The sequence below is a fragment of the Manis pentadactyla genome (assembly GCF_030020395.1).
Source record: "Manis pentadactyla isolate mManPen7 chromosome 15 unlocalized genomic scaffold, mManPen7.hap1 SUPER_15_unloc_1, whole genome shotgun sequence".
Taxonomy (NCBI): domain Eukaryota; kingdom Metazoa; phylum Chordata; class Mammalia; order Pholidota; family Manidae; genus Manis; species Manis pentadactyla.
Window position 1 is genome coordinate 3,613,994 of NW_026644588.1, and position 16,822 is coordinate 3,630,815.

General features: G+C 62.5%; 2 protein-coding genes across 6 annotated transcripts; one reads left to right on the plus strand and one right to left on the minus strand.

Annotated features, from left to right (window-relative positions):
• The first annotated feature begins 23 nt into the window (after window positions 1–23).
• LENG1 (leukocyte receptor cluster member 1) lies at window positions 24–3,141 on the plus strand. Its single transcript, XM_036881426.2, has 4 exons — window positions 24–318; window positions 1,239–1,418; window positions 2,052–2,302; window positions 2,846–3,141. Exons 1-4 carry the CDS (start codon window positions 187–189, stop codon window positions 3,060–3,062), a joined length of 780 nt encoding a protein of 259 aa, XP_036737321.2. The 5' UTR covers window positions 24–186; the 3' UTR covers window positions 3,063–3,141.
• On the minus strand, window positions 3,099–16,739 carry CNOT3 (CCR4-NOT transcription complex subunit 3). Of its 5 annotated transcripts, none has more exons than XM_036881064.2 (18): window positions 16,480–16,739; window positions 12,278–12,361; window positions 12,124–12,191; window positions 11,805–11,879; window positions 11,626–11,715; window positions 11,275–11,403; window positions 11,083–11,178; window positions 10,052–10,274; window positions 9,830–9,963; window positions 9,377–9,433; window positions 8,064–8,406; window positions 7,847–7,970; window positions 6,924–7,122; window positions 5,884–5,983; window positions 5,597–5,795; window positions 5,182–5,314; window positions 4,545–4,670; window positions 3,099–3,417 (listed from the first exon to the last, which is right to left on the minus strand). In XM_036881064.2, the coding sequence occupies exons 2-18, from the start codon at window positions 12,300–12,302 to the stop codon at window positions 3,319–3,321; spliced, it is 2,220 nt and encodes a 739-aa protein (XP_036736959.2). In that variant the 5' UTR covers window positions 12,303–12,361; window positions 16,480–16,739; the 3' UTR covers window positions 3,099–3,318. The 5 variants fall into 5 exon arrangements, with proteins under 5 accessions (XP_036736959.2, XP_036736921.2, XP_036736930.2 ...); XM_036881026.2 differs by having other exon boundaries at window positions 8,043–8,406; window positions 16,480–16,738; XM_036881035.2 differs by having other exon boundaries at window positions 8,043–8,406; window positions 12,278–12,544; window positions 16,480–16,738.
• Window positions 16,740–16,822: the final 83 nt, after the last annotated feature.

The window sequence follows — 16,822 nt, forward strand, 5'->3', positions numbered from 1 at the left end:
CACGTTAAGGGGCGGTCGTTAGGTGATAGCAAATACAATTCGATTTTAGATGACGGGACGTGGGCCGCCTAGCCAATCAGCTCTCGCTACAGCCCTGGGGGGCGTGTCAGCCCAGGACCAATCCGTGGCCAAGGAAGGTAGAGCAGGGAGGGGTATCCGCGCTAGTCCGTGGAAGGTAACGGCGCCATGAATATCTTGCCCAAGAAGAGCTGGCACGTCAGGAATAAGGATAATGTCGCCCGCGTGAGACGTGACGAGGCCCAGGCCCGGGAGGAGGAGAAAGAGCGTGAGCGGAGGGTACTTCTCGCTCAGCAAGAGGTAAGCTCAGCGCGGCCGGCCGGGGCTCCCTGGCCGAGCGCGCAGGCGCCTCGGGAGGGGCCGGAAGTGGGCGGTGCGCAGGCGCCTTATGTCCAGTGCAGATGAAGTGCGGGTGCGATGTAAACCGGCGCCATCCTTCCCCGGTCCTCCTCGGCCTGGGCCTCGGCGTTGTCTTGGTCTGCGCTGCTCCTAAGCTTTGCAAGGCCAGAGCGGAGCCTGGCACAGAGTAGGAAGCTTAGGAATAAATGAAACTCTGCTAGTAGTTCAAGGAAGCTTTTGACCACTTTTTAGTTTGCCTGCACAGCTTGCCTACTTACTGAGCACCTACTGTATGGTCCCCGTGCAGAGCGCTTGACAAGCACCATTCGTTCTTAAGAGGGGCGCTGTCTGTCAACGCAACTGAGCAGAGGACTGAGGTGGCTCCAGAGAGGAAGCCACAGCCAAGTGATGGGAACAAGACGGTCCTGCGCCGCTCCCCACCCGCACCCCAGAGGCCGCCTTTATAGCTCCAAATTTCTGCTTACTCCTAGTCCTAGGTGTCAGTCCTTTAGCTAACTTGGTCCTCAACACTGGTTGGGAGGTGATCTGGGTTTTTTAAATTCACATTTATTGGTAGAAATTGCAAATCGACTGGGGGTAGTGACTTGGAGCCCTGTTTGGAATTGAGATCTGTCCTAACGCAGCAGGTGCTGTCTGTCTTCATAGCTGTTCTTATTGTGTCACCCGAGATTGGGAACCCCTCTGGTTTACTGTTTGAAAGGCAGTTTACACATCCGGCTGTCACCTCATCCCCACCCTCCCCCCCAGGCCAGGCTTCCTTCCTCATAGCCCCCTGGCATTGTGGACTGGGATTCAGGGAACAGTTCCCTGAGTCACATCTAGGTTCTAAATATTTTCCCTATACCTTTCTTTTCCCCCAGGCCCGCACAGAATTCCTGCGTAAGAAAGCCAGGCATCAGAACTTGCTACCTGAGCTGGAAGTAGCAGAGGCAGGAGACCCAGGTTCTGGCCCTGTGGACCTGTTTCGGGAGCTGCTGGAGGAAGGGAAAGGGGTGACCAGAGGCAATAAAGACTACGAGGAAGAAAAGCGACAGGAGAAAGTAAGCTGGCCTGGCCTCCTCAGAGTCAAGGACACAGCGGGGAAGGGGCCACTTGCCCTCACGTGTGGTGGGAACAGGAGTGTAGGAACATGGTGGGGATTAAAGAGCTAATCCAGAGAGCTCAGCATGAACTCAAGTGTTTTTTCTTTGCCAACCAGGCCCACAGGGGCTTGCAGATGGGTGCTGGAGCCCCCTAGCTGTTAGGTACAGACCCACCAGATCTCCAACCTATGTTAAGACCCAGTAGAGATTTGGGAAGTGTTACGGTCGATCCGATTTTAAAGGTGAATCCACTCTCAGGGTTTTTCCATCAGATCCTGAACTTGCCTCCATCATCCTGCCTTGATTGCTTCTTTCAGATTTTACTTCCCAAATATCTCCCCAAAGATGCCTTTGAACCTTAAAGCAGTTCCACCTACCCTCCCTTTCCCGAAACTGCTTGTGTGTCCCTGAGCCTGCCACCAAGCCCCAGGGTGGAGGCCCCCCTGCGCTGGTCTGTCATATCTCCAGCACCAGGCAGTTGGCCCGTGAAGGCCCTCACCGCCTGGTGGGTGCGTGACTGGTTCTGCCTCCCCAGGAGCCTGTGTTTCCTGCCATCATGTGAGTTTCACTTCTGTCCCTTCTGGCCCTCAGGAGAGGCAGGAGAAAGCTCTGGGCATCCTGACGTACCTGGGGCAGAGTGCCGCGGAAGCCCAGACGCAGCCCCCTTGGTACCAAATCCCCCCGGAGCGAGGGAGCCCCTTACCTGGGCCAGGTCCGGACAGAAAGCTCAAGGACCGCCTGGACCCTCTGCGGGAGCTTCAGAGGCACTTAGGGAAGAAGAGAAGGCACAGCGGTGGTGACAGCAGCCACGGCAGAAGGAAGCAGCAGGAGCGGCCCCAGGAGTAAGTGGGCCCGCGTGGGCCCTGCCGGAGCTGTGGTCAGACCTGGTTGGGGGAGCCCCACACCCCGGGGTCCTGACCCCTTCCGGGCAGTCTGCAGTCAAGCCTATTCCCCCAGCGCCACTGGGCCTTCCCACCTCCCCAAGTGCACCCTACTTGCGGCACGCCCTGAGGCTGCTGCCCCGACAGCCGGGGCATAGTGGACCCCTGCTGCCGAGCTGTTTCTGTCTCCCAATGCTGAATGGTACCAAACGAGCGCTCCACGTCCTCGATGTTTGAGACCAGAGTTTGAGAACCATGGGGTCAGAGTAAAAGCAGGTTTGTGGCCCTACTATGCCAGGCCCTGAGCACGGAGGCGAACTGACTGCAGCCTCTCTTCTACAGAAAGGGAAGCTGAGGCCCAAGAGGCCAGTGTTCAGGGTCACATGGGCACCACAGGCCTCACTGAGCTGGGTGCCCGTCGGAGGCAGGGAGGTGCCAGGTAGCAGCTCCCTCCCCGGGGTGGATGGGGCCTCCCAGCTTCCTGACACAGCTTCCCTCCCCCAGGCCGCCATCCCTGGACCAGCTTCGAGCTGAGCGCCTTCGGCGGGAAGCAGCCGAGCGCGCTCGGGCAGAGGCCTTGCTGGCCCGGGCCCGGGGGGGCGGCCCCCCGGAGGAGCAGCCCGGAGAGAGCGAGCTGGATGAGCGCCGGAGGCGGTACAACTCCCAGTTCAATCCCCAGTGGGCCCGGCGCCCTGCAGCGGGACCCCCACCCGCTCGCTGACTCCAGGGGCACGGGAGAGGGTGCAGCTGCCAGCCGTCATATAAAACTATTTATTCATAAATATTTTCCAAAATGAAAATAGGTTTACCAAAAAAGTCCCTCACTGGGGAGGGGAGGGGCAGCCCTGGCCCTGGCCCCCAGGGTGGGGCTGCTTCCTGTGGGGGCTGCCCTGAGGCTGCGGCCCCCTCTTCCAGGGCTGGGCCCTCACCTGGGCAGGGGATAAGCATGCGGGGGAAGGGGGGCGGGGGGGCCGGTGTCACTGGAGGTCCCGGTCCTCCAGGTAGCGGTACTCAAAGGTGAAGCCTTCTTTCTTCCGCTGGCCCCACTTCTCGTAGTCAAAGTAGATGTAGGTGCCCTGGCCGGGGGAGAAGTGGTCAGTGAGTGGGTTGGGGGGGGTGGCTGGGCTCTGGCCAGATGTGCCAGGCACAGGGCTGACTGCCCTGCACACATGCTCCATCTCGGATAAGAACTGGCATCCTGCCCACTGAAGGTTGGGAGCAGGAAGTGGGCCTGAGCCTGGCAGGTCAGCAAGGCCTCCCAGTGTACGGCGCTGTGGCTTTGGAGCACCAATGCGGTGCTGAGCATGAGGTGTCTGTCCTAGCACTGTCTTCACAAAAGCCAGGCCGGTACCCTGTCTTGAGAGCAGAGGCTGTCTACATCCAGGCACGCAGTCAGGACAGACATTTTATTGGTGATGCTGGTGTGGGAATTTCTGAAGGACTGATGCCGTGAAAACGCTGACGCGGAGGATTTCTTTGGACCAAACGGACGGGTCAGGAAGTCTGGTACACAGTGTAGGGAAGGGGGCAGGGTTCTGAATGAATATCTGAAACACTTCAAAGAACCGAGAGGAGAAGGGACCCCGTTCAGTATTTGGCATCAGGTAAACATTTGGAAAAAAACCTTTGTGGAACACGCCAACTAACAGTAACTTGAAACAAAATACAGTACGCCAGGACAGGCACCAGTGAGGACTTACGTGTCATCAACTCATTTAATCCTCGTAACAACTGCTAAGGTGGGTCCTGGTACCCCGCTTTTACACATAAGGAAATGGGGAGGGGTTCAAGGAACTTGCCCAAGGTCACCCAGCTAGAGCTGGGTTCAAACCCAGAAGTCTGGCTCCGGGGTGTTTAGCAAGAAAGGGAGGGGGCTTCAGTTATCAGAACAGAAGGTCACTTAAACCCAGCTTCGCATTTGTGTGAACCCATTCTGCTGGGTGCTGGGGACACACAGGACCTGTGCAGACCAGCCCCAGGACAGGCACAGGCTGGGAAGGGGCATTTAGGCTGGGGTCTATGGGCTGGCTAGGAGTTGGCCAGATGAAGGACACAGATGAAGGACAAAGACAGCATCCCAGGTGGAGCCAGTGGCTGAGGGGCGGAGCTGGTTCCCCGTGGCAGGGGCTGGAGGGGCAGCAGGGGTGCCAGCCTGCTGGGGGACTCCACCCCAGCTCCTCGGGGGGCACAGGAGGGGCCTCACCTGCTCGAACTCGTCGGTGATGGTCTTGGGCTCCTCGTGCCTCTGGAACCACATCATGTACTTGGTGTGGAACCGCCACGACTGCTTCTTCAGGGCCTTGGCTGCCAGGTACTGTGCCTTTGTGCCCTAGGGGAGGTGGCCGGGGTCAGGGCTGGCTGCCCTCAGCCCCAGGGTGGGCCGGACCATCCCACTGGAGAGAGCCGGGGCCCCGCAGGAGAGGACGCAGAGACGCTGCCTCACCGCAGCTGGTGTGTGAGCAGAGCCAAGAAGCAACTCGGCTTCCCAGGCAGGACAAGGGTGGAGGCTACTGGTCAGCACCGGGGTCAGCACAGGCGGGGCAGTTCCCCGGTGGTCTCCAGGGGTCTGGGTACACAGTGACAGCCGCAGTGCCCGGGGATGGTGGTGGGCCACAGCAGGGGTGGCCGGCTGCTCCAGGGGCCGACCCAGCCCTCAACCCCACCAGTCCTGACGTGGCTGTGCTGGAACAGGCTTAGCTGGGGGCCCCAGACCTGGGGGGTGGGGGGGAGTGGTCTGGTGGCTGCAGTGCAGCACCCACCTCACCATCCAGCCCAAAAGGGGACAGCGGCAGTGGTGGTAAAACTGGGCGCCCAAGGCTGCCCCGGGGCCCCTGCTGTACCTCCAGATAATAGAAGATGAAGAAGAGAGTCTCAGTTGATAGGCGCTGGTAGAACTCCACAGTGTCCGAGTGTGGGGGCGGCATCTGGTGGTGGTAGGGGGGCGTCGGGCAAGGGTTCCGGGGCAGGTACTGCCTGTGGGGTGAGCGCAGGGTTGGTCCCCTTACCCACAGCCCTGCAGTCTGCAGTGTGGGCCGAGTCGCACCTCTGCCTCACCAGCTTCCCTGATAGACAGGCAGGATCTAGTCTCCCAGGTCTGTGGAGCTCCCCAGGCACCCAGTCCCAACAGTTAATTCCTCAGCCCCTGCCTCTGGGGAGCCCCAAGTCAGGCTCAACAGGTACTACCCAGCCTCTCAGGACTGGGGGCCTGGTGCCCAGCACCGCCTCCCTCACACTCTGGGTCCCTGGGGCCCTCACCGGATTCGCTCGGAGTCCGAGGGGTGGGGCATATGGTGCCAGGCAGCCTCCTCCATGGCCTGCTGGTAGAGCTGCTCCTTGGTGAGGGGCACAGGCCCCAGTGGACACACACCCAGGGACAGCGGGATGTTCACCTCTGACAGTTGCAGGGGCGGCTGGGCTGAGGCTGGGGGAGCCGATGTGCTGCTCAGGATGATGTCTGGTGGGGGTGGGGCAGGGCCCGCAGTGAGGCTGGGCTGGGGCCAGTGCCCCCGTGCTGGGCAGCCCCACCACACCAGGACCCTCACCTCGCTCGGTCAGGTGCAGCGTGGGTACCGGGTCCTCGATGCCAGAGCTGATGGCTGCTCGCTCTGCCATGGACTTCAAAGAGCTCAGAGGCTCGGGGGCCTGGGGGAGCGGGAGGGCAGCTGAGCAGAGGCCCTCGGTGTGTAAATGTGCCCCAGCACCATCCCGGTGGAGGTACCCCCAGAGGGGCACCCCGGAGGCAGGCCTGTGGCACACAAGCCATGCTGCAGAGGGCACCCAGCCACAGCGAACGCGCCAACATGCAACAGCACAGTACCCCAAGAGCCCACGCCTGGCAGGGCTCTCAACTACCAGCCGCACTGCAGGGCACCACTGGGGGGCAGGGTACCGATCCACCCCACTGCCCAGGGTGCCACCTCCCGGCCTCCAGCTCCAAGGCTGGCCCCCCGCCGGGCCCCCACACCCTTTGCCTGCCAGCTCTCCTGCCCCTGAATCTCCCGCAGGCACTGCTCTCATCCCTGACCTGTCCCCCGCCCAGCCCCTCACAGCCCCCACTCCTATCCGCAGTGGCTCCGGAGGGACGTCCCTTCGGCCCTTTCTCCACTCACAACCTCCCCAAGGCCCAGTGATTTTTTTCTTCAATGTTAGGGACTCTTGAGAAGCTGAATTTCCTAACCCTTGTATGACTAAAATCTGAGTGCTTACTCTGTGCCAGAAACCGTTCCAGAGCTTTACGAGGGCCAGTTAGCCTCCCCGGAGCCCCCCATGTCTGCCTTTGAGTGAGAGGTGTGACTGCTCACTCCCATTTTTCAAGCAGGCGCCAGCGAGTGTTTTGACTCAGATGGTTTCTTAGAGGCCAGGTGCCATGTGAAGTGGGAAGTGCGATTATGAGAAACTGGGATGGAGACCGAGGGCTGGAGGACAGACGAGGGGAATGGCCACAACAGACGAGGGCCAAGGTGGGAGGGAGGGGGAGGGACGGGGCCACAGGCCAGCGAGGGGGCGGGGGTAGCAGAGGCCCGGAGGGGACAGCCAAGGCCTGGCATGAAGCTGGCAGGGCCGGGGGGGACTTGGGGCCCACCTTGATCTCCGGGGCAGTGCTGAACTGCGGAGGCCCATTGAGCAGGGCGCCAGCTGCCTTGGCCTCGCTGAAGCTGGGTGTCGGGGAGCTGGGAGGGTTCACAGGAAGTGGCACCAAGAGGCTGGGTCCCCCGGAGTTGTTCCCTGAGCCTGGGGTCACACCCCCAGCCCCAGCAGGGGCAGCAGCGCTGGGTTCCTTCCTGGGGAGGGGAGAGAAAGGAGGGGGCTTGGGAAGGGCACACAGAATGGACTGGGGGTGGGGACAGGGGCTCCGGTGACGGGGGGGCGGGTCAAGAGGGAGTGCAGGGAGAGGGCCCTGCAAGGGGCAGGCTGGGGGCACCCAGCGGGGTGGGGCTGGCCTGCGCAGAGGCAAGGCAGAGCCCCATCTGGGGTTGGGTGGTTTCCCGGGGGAAGGAGAGCTCCGGCTTCTCAGGAGGCTCCAGGCGACCGCAGAGTGCCGGTCAGTGGGAACAGGCAGCCTTGCACTGGCCTGTGGGAAGAGAATGCGCCAACCAAACGGGACGCCTCCCAGAGCGCCTGAGTGAGGTGGGTTCAGGGAGCAGGGCTCCCCTCCGACCCCAGGGGGTCAAGCTAAGCTCTTTTCAGGTACTCTGGGAAATGACCTAAGATGTAGGAGGTCGGCTGGGGAGAGGAGAACCCCTAGTTCTCCAACAGGGTCAGGCAGGCCTGGGGTAGGTCACAAAAGGGGGTTGGGGGCCAGAAGAGCTCCTCCAGGAAGGGAAGGTCAGAATGTTCTGACATGTCACCATGGGGGTGTGGGAGGTGAGGAATGGTTTAGAGTTGGGGGACCGAGGTACACGTGTCCTGGCAGAAAAGAAGTGGGAGCAGACATAACCGGGCGGGAGACAGCTCATGGGGACATCCCCACCTGCAAGGGCAGGGCTGCTAGAGCCGGACACTCACGAGGTGCTGGGAGGTGGGTTGTGGGGGCCAGATGGGGGGCCCAGCGCCTGGCTGCTGGCACTGCTGCCTCCACTGCTGCTGAGAGCCACCTCTGCTGGGCTGTCTGCCACTACCGAGCTGTAACCTGGGAGGAGGGAGAGTGAGTGAAAAGGGGCTACCCCAGGAGCCCCCGGCCCCGCACAGCCTCCCCACTTACTGGTGGCGCCGTTCTGCTTGCCTGCGCCTCCACCTCCACCACTGTTGCTGCCGCCCCCACCTCCTCCCCCGCCGGGCTGGGCGCTGGGGGGCCGTGGCTGGGCGGAGCTGGGCCCGCTGGAGGCCGGCGGGGCCACAGCCTGTGCGTAGGGAGCAGGGGTGCCCGAGCCGTGGCTGGGGGCTGGGCTGGCCTTGGAGCCCAGGGCGCTTGGGGGTGCTGCTGAGGCGGGGACCCCGTTGTTGCCAGGGGTGGTGCTCAGGGCAGAGGTGGCAGGTGGGGGTCCAGAGGGGTAGCTGGGTGGCACAGCCGGGGACTGAGGGTGCTGGTTGCTGTGGACAGGCTTGGAGCCATTTTTGGCCGGAGACTGCAAGTGGGAGAGAGAAGAGGGTCAGGACTCCGTGGGCCAGCAGGTCAGCCAAACCTACTACACACCCTCCCGGGGCTGGGCTCCCTCACGCACACTCCTGACTGTGGTCCCCAGCTTCGTGCTTAAACACTCACATCCCAGCCCATACCAAGACTTCCACGTCCAGCCTGGGGGTCTCCCCACCCTGTCCCACAGGGACTGGCTCCCCCACCTGGGGGTCATAGGAACCAGTGGCAGGGAGGACGTGGGAAACGCCTCAGTGCCCTCGGCGCCAGGTTGGCTGCGGCTAGCCCAAGTGCACGAGGAGGGGTGCAGCCGAAACCACACAGCAGGTCCGAGCAACACAAGAGCAGTCTTGGGGCCGCTAATGACCGACATCCCGGAAAGCAGAGGCCAGCAGTATGCCCATAGCATGCCCACTGGCGGCCAAGCTTCTGAAGGCCAGTAGGTCCTCTCAGCCAACTGAGGCAGCTGTCCCGCCTGCCCAGCGGCCATCCTGCTAGCTCAACCAGGTCACACTGGCCACATCTCCACCCACCCTGGGCCAGGCCCCCTTCGGCCCACTGAGGGGCTGTGGGCCAGCCGGCTCCCATGTGACCACATGGCTTTCGAGCACAGGGTTTCCTGACATGGCCCCTGGCCTGGGAGTGGTTTGATTCACTAGGGAGAATTAGGTAGGGTTCATTCACAGGGTTCACTAGGGGAGAAGGAACTGCAAGAATAGATTCCCCCTCTCGGAAACTCTCGACAGCCATCTCCTGCCCACCCAGGTGCCCACCTGTTTACGTGCTTACCCACACCCGCCCAATAAGGTACCACAGGCCTCCCTCAGGTACCATCGTATCTAACCCAGCCGTGTCCCAAAGCCCAGCACTACGGCTGCACTCAGGCCTTAGTAAGCTAAGCCTTTGGGAACTAAGGAATGGGTGAATGACAGGCCTGTCGATATCATGCTCGTCAGACCCACCTGGCTGACCTCGCTGTCTGTCGAGCGTCCCCTCTTCTTGTCATCTTCAGAGTTTTCCTGAGGTGGGAGAGGCTTGGTCAGACACCCATGATACCTCTAGGTCCCTACCAGAGATGACAATCTCTGAACCTCCCGGGAACCTGGGCCCCAGTGACCAACCCTCCAGCCCCAGGGCTATTCAAGTACCTATGACTCTAAACTCACTGGAGGACCTACTGAAGTCCTGCTTCCAGGATCTCAGCCAGCATCACCTGCCGGCCTCTTAAAAGAGATCCAGGAACCATTGATCCCGGCTCCTTCAGAAGCCCTCCCACTGCACCCCTAGGGCAGCCCGAACCGCCGACAGCTCTCACAGCTCAGGCCCTCAACATAGACACCCCTTGGTTCCCTTCCCGCAGGCCATCCTGAGACCCAGCCCCCTCCCCTCCCTGGTGGGGGGGCCCCAGGCCTCACCGTGGTGCAGTTGGCCGGGCTGGGCGGGATGGGGGAACTGGAAGTGGTTGAGGTGGGTGTGCTGCTCGACTGGTTGAAGATCTCATCCTCCATGTGGCTGTGGCTGGGGGGGGAGGTGGCGACCAGCGCCTGTGCTGTGGGGGCAGGGGGGGCGTGCTGAGCCGGCCGGGCGCCCTCCGCCGGGGCCTCGCCGCCCCGTGCCCGCAGGCCACCCCGGCTCACGAATGTCCTCGAGGTCCAGGTCGTCGTAGAGGAACTCGTTTTCCTCGAAGTCGGGGTCCTGGGACGAGTCGACGTAGTACTCGACGTCGTCCTTGATCTTGCGGATGGCGTCCACCAGGATGGAGTCATTGTCCAGCATGCGCAGGATGGTCTCCAGCATGCGCACGTGGTAGCGGTGCTTCTCTAGGTGCCGCTTCAGGCCCTCGATCCGGTCCTGCTTCTGCTGGCGAGCCCAGCGCCAGGCTTAGGGCTGCAGGGCACCACCCCACCCTGCCCCCAGCGAGCCCTGTGCCCTCCTGCCCCCGAGCAGTGCCCCACCTCTCTGGCCGCCTTCTGGAACACAGGCACCTGGCCAGTCTCCCTCTGCCAGTAACAAGATGACCCCGAGGGGCTCGCTGTTGACCATCACTGCAGTCCTTCATCACACGACACCCCCGCCCTGTCCATGTCCCCTGTGGGAGCCTGGGCCCCTCCTGACTTAACACGAGCCCAGCCTCAAAGCCCCGTTTCTGCAAGGACCCACTGCACCTCCCCTCCAAGCCCCTGGCCCCCAGCCCCCTCAGAACCTCAGACATCCCGCTTGGGCATATCTTCCACTTCCCAGGCCACCCACCCATAGGCTGCCCTGAGACCTGGCTCTCTGCTTCTGCACTTCCTGTACCAACAAGGAGACACAGCGGGTATCCCACTGCACTCACACCCAGCGCCCAGCGCTGCCCCAGACAACTCCTCTTAGGCCGGAGAAGCCATCTGTGTCCCGCCGTGTCCGTGTCTGCGGTCCTCCCCTTGGACCTGGGCCCTCTAGGTGCTGGGAGGCCACAGCTTCAGCTCACCCCCCACAGTATCCTCAACCCCGTGACCCCAGTGGGACCCAGCTCTTGCCCCAAGTGGCTCCTCTGTTCAATGGCCCAGTGAGGACCCAAACATGCCTCCTACCCCGTGACCCTGGCTGCCTGCCCTGTCCGCCCCAGCAGTCCAGGAGAGCTGGTCTCTCCAGCCTGCCACTCGGGAGCACAGGGCCCCCCACTCACATCCTTATCTCCCTTCTTCTTGCGTGTCTGCACCGACAGTGACTCCACTTCGCTCTCAAACTGGTCCACCTGCATGTTCAGGGTGTCGATGGTATTCTGGGGGAGAGCGAGGGGAAAGGCAGGGTCAGCCAGTCCCCCTGGACACCAGGGGCTCAGGCCCCAGAGGCACCTCCTCTCCGCTACCTGACCCACCGTGAGCCACTGGCCGACCTCCTCCTTCTCCTTCTGGGCGGGGTCCACCTTTTGCGCCAGGCCCAGGCCTTCCTTGCTATAGGCTTTGGTCTTGGTCTCTCGCTCCACAACTTTGAACCGTTCCATTTGCTGTGGAGAGCGCAGTTGGCAGGGGGCTCCCAAGGGCGGGAGAGGAGTGGACTAGGGGCCAACAGACACTCCGACCTGAGTTTTGGGAGTCAGACCCAGTTCCTGGGCCCCCGGACCTCACTCCGCCTCTTGCTCTGGGGAGGGCCCGCACTGTCCCCAGGATGTCAGGGTGGGGACCAGGAGCCCAGCCACCCCGCCCAGGTGCCAGGCCTTGGCGCCTACCGTCTCAATGAGCTTGCGGTTGTCTATGAGCTGCCTCTTGTCCTTGATCTCGTTGGATGCCACCCATGTCTTGATCTGGTCCCTCAGACGCTGCCGGTGGGAACAGCAAGGCCTCAGGCCCTGGGTTCGCTCAGACCCCCAGCCCCAGCTCCCTGGCCCTCCACTCCCAGCCCCCTCACTTGAAGCTTCTTAATCTCCTTCTTTAGGTCAGCCTCATACTTTTCTTTCTGGTTTGCGTTGGCCGCATTGTGGAGCTGAAGGATGGAGAGAACCCAGACGTCAGTGCGGGACGGCCGCCCATCCAGCAGTACAGCTCCAGTCCTTCCCTCTGCGGCCTGGGGGCTCTGGGGACCTCCCCCAAGTCCATCTCAGGAGCTCCTCTCTCAGTCCTTCCCATCTGGACATGCAAACCCTCTCCCTGGCTGACACCCAGAAGTCCTGAACCTCTCCCTGTGCCCTCTTCCCTCAGACGACGTGCTAGAGCCCCAGCCCGCGTACCTTCTGCCAGATATCCTCAAACTGCTCCACGCCCTCGGACACCTTCTTGAGGCAGCGGTCGATCTCACCTGCCAGGGGAGAAGGGCGGTCAGCACCCCGCCAAGGCAGGGGCCCGGAGCGGAGTCCCGAGGCGCGCGGCCCGCGGCCCCAGTACCTTGCAGTTTGCGCTTGTCTGCCATCTTCCCTGCCCTACAGGCGCACTCTCCTCATACTCCCCTGGAGGTGGGCGCTGCTGAGACTGGGAAGGAACACGGATTTACTCCCCGGCCGGTCCAGACCCAGAGACACAGATGGGGTCAGGGGTAGGAGGGTGAAGGGAAGATGCATTTACTAGCGGTTTGCAGAGACCAGGCCCAGTTCTCCTTACACTGCCTCGGTTGCCCAGCACATGGTCTGGCCCACAAGAACACTTGCAAGTTTACTGAAATAAACAGATGTACTTTTTGTGTACCTCTGATCCAGGAAGTAGAGAACTCCTAGAGCATGGGGTACCTCCTCCCCAAACGACACTGCAAAGGGTGTTTTCAAGCAGGAGAAAGTCACGGCACACAGCTGGGTGCTAGGGATGAAGGCATTAGCCTCACTCCCACAGGGGACAGGCACCCAAAGACCAGACTGAGACCACACCTGTGCCCAACACTGACACACACCCGTCAGGACGAGTCAGGACAGCGCACCTCTCAGCAAGGGGCCTGCTGCTGCGGCAGGAGCTGTAGGGGACGCGGGGCATGTCTGTAACCAGGAAGACCTGACCCACCCAGACCGACAGGCTGAATTCCGGAAAGAAGAGGGTCTTGGACTGTGAGGCAGACTATCCCAGCGCAGGATCCTTAAACCAGAGAAGCTAGCACTCCTAACCCGAAGGGGCTGACACCAAGGACTAAGAGATGCCCGTGAGTGGGCTGGAAGGAGAGGCTGCAAGGGGAGCAAGACATGAGGTGGCGGCCTGCACACAAGGAGCCACACACAGGCGCTGGCAATGCAGATGTCAGGGTGAGCGCCTGGCACTTGAGTGTGGCATCTTCACACTGAAGCAAGTGGCGTGCAACCCAGAGGGGACTGAGGTCAAAGGGGAGTCCCCAGGAGCTCTTGCCCAGGGAGAAGCTGCATCGCAGGGTCCAACACCAAGACCAGGGGAGACCCATAAGCCTCGGGAAGCGAGAGTTCTGCCAGGACTCCGGCCATGCCCCCAAACACCTGCACTGAAAAACAGGGCCCTGAGGTGGGGACTCCCATCTAGGCCAGGGACTCCCATCTAGATCAGGCCCAACTGCCAACGCAGCAAGGGCCCTACGTGGAGGAACGTGGGCCTCCGCGCAGAGGGAAGCCATGCCAAGGCCCCACCCGTGGGGAACGGAGGTCTCAGGAGCGGTCCTGTCCAACACACTGCCTGCAATGACAGGAACGCTCTGCACCTGTGCAACGAGCACCCCCGAACATTCGAGATGCAATTAGTACAACAAAGAACAAAGTTCCTAATTTTCATCTTAACTAGTTAAAATTTGAATCACGCAGTGGCTAGTAGCTACCGGTGGGACAGTGTATCGGGCAGCATCTGTGAGCTGCCCCACGGGGACAGCGCAGGTGCCCCAGCCTCAGGGAGAGTGTGCCAGCACCCCCACGGGGACCCACTCTGGACGGCAGTAGCTGCGTGTGGTGCCTTAGACTCCAGGGCAGCCAAGACAACAGCACCACCCTTGGCCTGGGGCCAGATGCCACACCAGGTGGGGCCCAGTTCTGGCACAGGGACCCTCAGGCCAGGCGGGTGGAGCAGGAAATAGCTGCAGAGGGGCCACAGAGGGACGAGTGCCTCAGGCCTGGACCCCAATACTGAGCTGTGTGGGGATGAGGTTTGGCTCCAGCAGCCACACCAGAAGGCCCCCGTAATCATGCCTGGTGGCGGTGGCGGGGGAGGGTCTCCACTACTAACCAAGGCATTGCGCTTCTTGAGTGAGGGTGCTCTCTCCAAGGACGCCCCCAAGGGGTGGACACCTCCCCCAAGGAAGGAGCCAATACTCCCCCCCACCTGCCAAGAGGGGCACAGACATGGCAGCAAGAAGCCCTGAAGGGGTTGGAAGCAAGGTGCCAGGGGAACATGAGCCCCAGCCCAGGGAGGTGATGTTTCAGACCCTCAACGTGGGCAAAAAGCAGAGACAAGGGGCGGACAGCACCTGGTCTGGGGGAGGCAGCTCCTCCACAGAGAAGGGCAAATGGCCCAGCCAGGCTGGGACTACAGTGGGAAGGAGCCTTAGCCACAGGGGCCTCAGCCCTCCCTGCAAAGAAAAGCCCCACACCCAGAGTGCGCCCCCAGCAAAGAGCCAGACAAAGGAAGTTGGAGCTTGAGTCTTGAAGCGGAGATGCCATCCTGCTCTGGAGAAATGCCCCACGTTCCTCCAGAGAAAGATAATCATGGCAGGCCCCCTCTGAGATGGGCACCTAGGCTCACAAGGGCCTGCGTTCCCATGGAGAGCGGTCTCAAACGGCACCAAGGTGCCTGGGAACCTTGGCCCAGGAGACCTGACCAAAAGTCCTTTGCCCAAAGGGAAGGCATACCCCCAAATAAGAGTCCGTACTCAGGGGGCAGGTGGGGTGAGCAGAGCGCCAGCACCAAGGGAGCCCCCACCATGAAACAAGGCCCAGAGGACTGAGGGAGCCCCCAGGACTCCATCCCATGGAGAGGACTGAGAGGTCCAGGGCAGGAGCAGCAGGTACTAATATCCCGCAGTCCCTAATCTTGGGGCTGTCCCGCACCCATGCAGAGGCCTTGGGCCATGTGTGAGAAGGATGGCCTCCACGGAAGCCATGCGGGAAGACGATCCTAACCAGGGGGGGTGCTGCTGATGCTGCCACACAGCATCTGGGACTGGAAGGCCCAAAGCCAAGGTGGGGCACTGGGAATCCCACCCAGGGAAGGTCACACGAGAGGAACCCAGTCCCAGGGCGGGTGACGACATTGGGGCCTTTCAAGCCTCAGGCACCCCACCCCCCACAGCAAGGAACCTGTGCCCCAGGACAGAGGGCAGAGCCCCACACAGCAAGTCACCACAGAAGGAGGCAGAAGCACTAGCCCTGGGCACCCACACCCAAAAAGGTCCTTAGTCTCACAGGGGCAGACACCCCTCAAATCCAAGCGTGGCCAGTACCAGTAGCAAGGAAGGCAAGAGCCCTCTCCTGGGGAAGCAGAGTGAGAAAGGTTCCTCCCCTCGGAGAAAAAGCAACCCAGCAGAAAGGCCCAACCCTCCCAGTCCAGGAACCTCGGATCCCGGAGGCCTCACACTCCTGGGGGCTGCAGCCGGGTGGGTGTGGGTAGCCGGGGGCCAGGCTCTGCGGCTGCTCACACCATGAGGGTCTTCAGGGCTGGGTGCTTCCACCGCCACAGCAAGGTACCCCACGCTAACACCGAGGGGGTGGGATCCGTGGCCGGGAGGGGTGACGCCCCAGTGGAGGGACTGCCGGGGACAGGGGTGGAAGCCTCAGCCTCGGGGCAGTGACAGCCTACCAGGCGAGGGCAGTAGGGGGAGGTGCCAAAAAACCCGACCCACGAAGCAGGGGCACCAGGCTTGGGGGAGGGGGCAGCCCCTGAACTGAGACTGGCACTGAAGAAAAGGGGCGCTTGCACGGCCCACAGCGGGGGATAGTTAACCACAGGAGAAGGCGGGCTTGGCAGTATCATCAAGACAGGACCAGGGACCTGAGACCCAGGGGGGCTAAAGAGCGCCAGCATACGGACCCCGAGGAGGGGGCGACACCACGAGGAAGCCCACACCGAGCGGCGGGCAGTTTGGACCCAGGAGGGCTCACATCCACAAAGCCAACGGCGGACACACAGCCCGAAGGTAAGAGCCGAGGACAGCCCCGACTCCCCAAAAGGGGGCAGGCCCGGGCTGGGATGGGGTTGCCTCCGACCTGGGGGGCTTCTCGCTCTGAGCGGGGAGGGCGACATACTGAAGAGGTGCAAAGTTTGGCCGGGACTCCAACTCCCGGAGCCGGCATCTCGCTCCAGGCAGTTACTCCCGGCCGGTCTCCCCACAGGAGCGTGGGGGCCGCCGGCCCAGATAGGCTGCCCTCGGCCGGGGCCCCGGTCCCGAGGGCCCGGAACCCACGTGAAGACGGCAGCCCCGCTGGGCCACGGGGTAGGAGGGACGCCGCCGAGGGGCGGGCCGGCGCCTCCACCGCGGCAAGGAGCCAGCAGGCACGGGGGCGCGGCTCGCCCCTCACCCACTGGGGCGCCGGGCCGCGCGCGGAGGGGAGCGGGGCGGGGCGGCCGTGTCGCGACAGGCGGTCGTGTCGCGGGGCGGCAGTCTGGCACTGGGGAAGGGGGTAGGGGTCCGGCCCAGTCGAGCCCGACGCTCTCACCACAGGAGCTGGCGCCGCCGCTGAGGAGCGTATCGCGACAGGCGGGGGAGGCGAGCGCCCGCCGCCTTTTTCTCGTGTCCCGGGCCCGGGCGCTATCGCGATAGCGGCGCGAGGCGAAAGTGGGATGGGGGGAAGTGGGCCCGGGGTTGTTCTGACGACGGGGTCGGGGCTCAAGGGAGGCCGCGGCGTCTGCCGATGGGTCCACGGAAGCTGACCGGGCCCGGTCCAAGATGGCGGCGGCGGAGGAGCCCTCCCCTCCTCTCTTCTCGTCTCTGGCGCCGACCCACCCCCGGGTCCCGAACATAGGCCTATCATTGCTTCTGCGGCACGTCGCTCTTGCCCC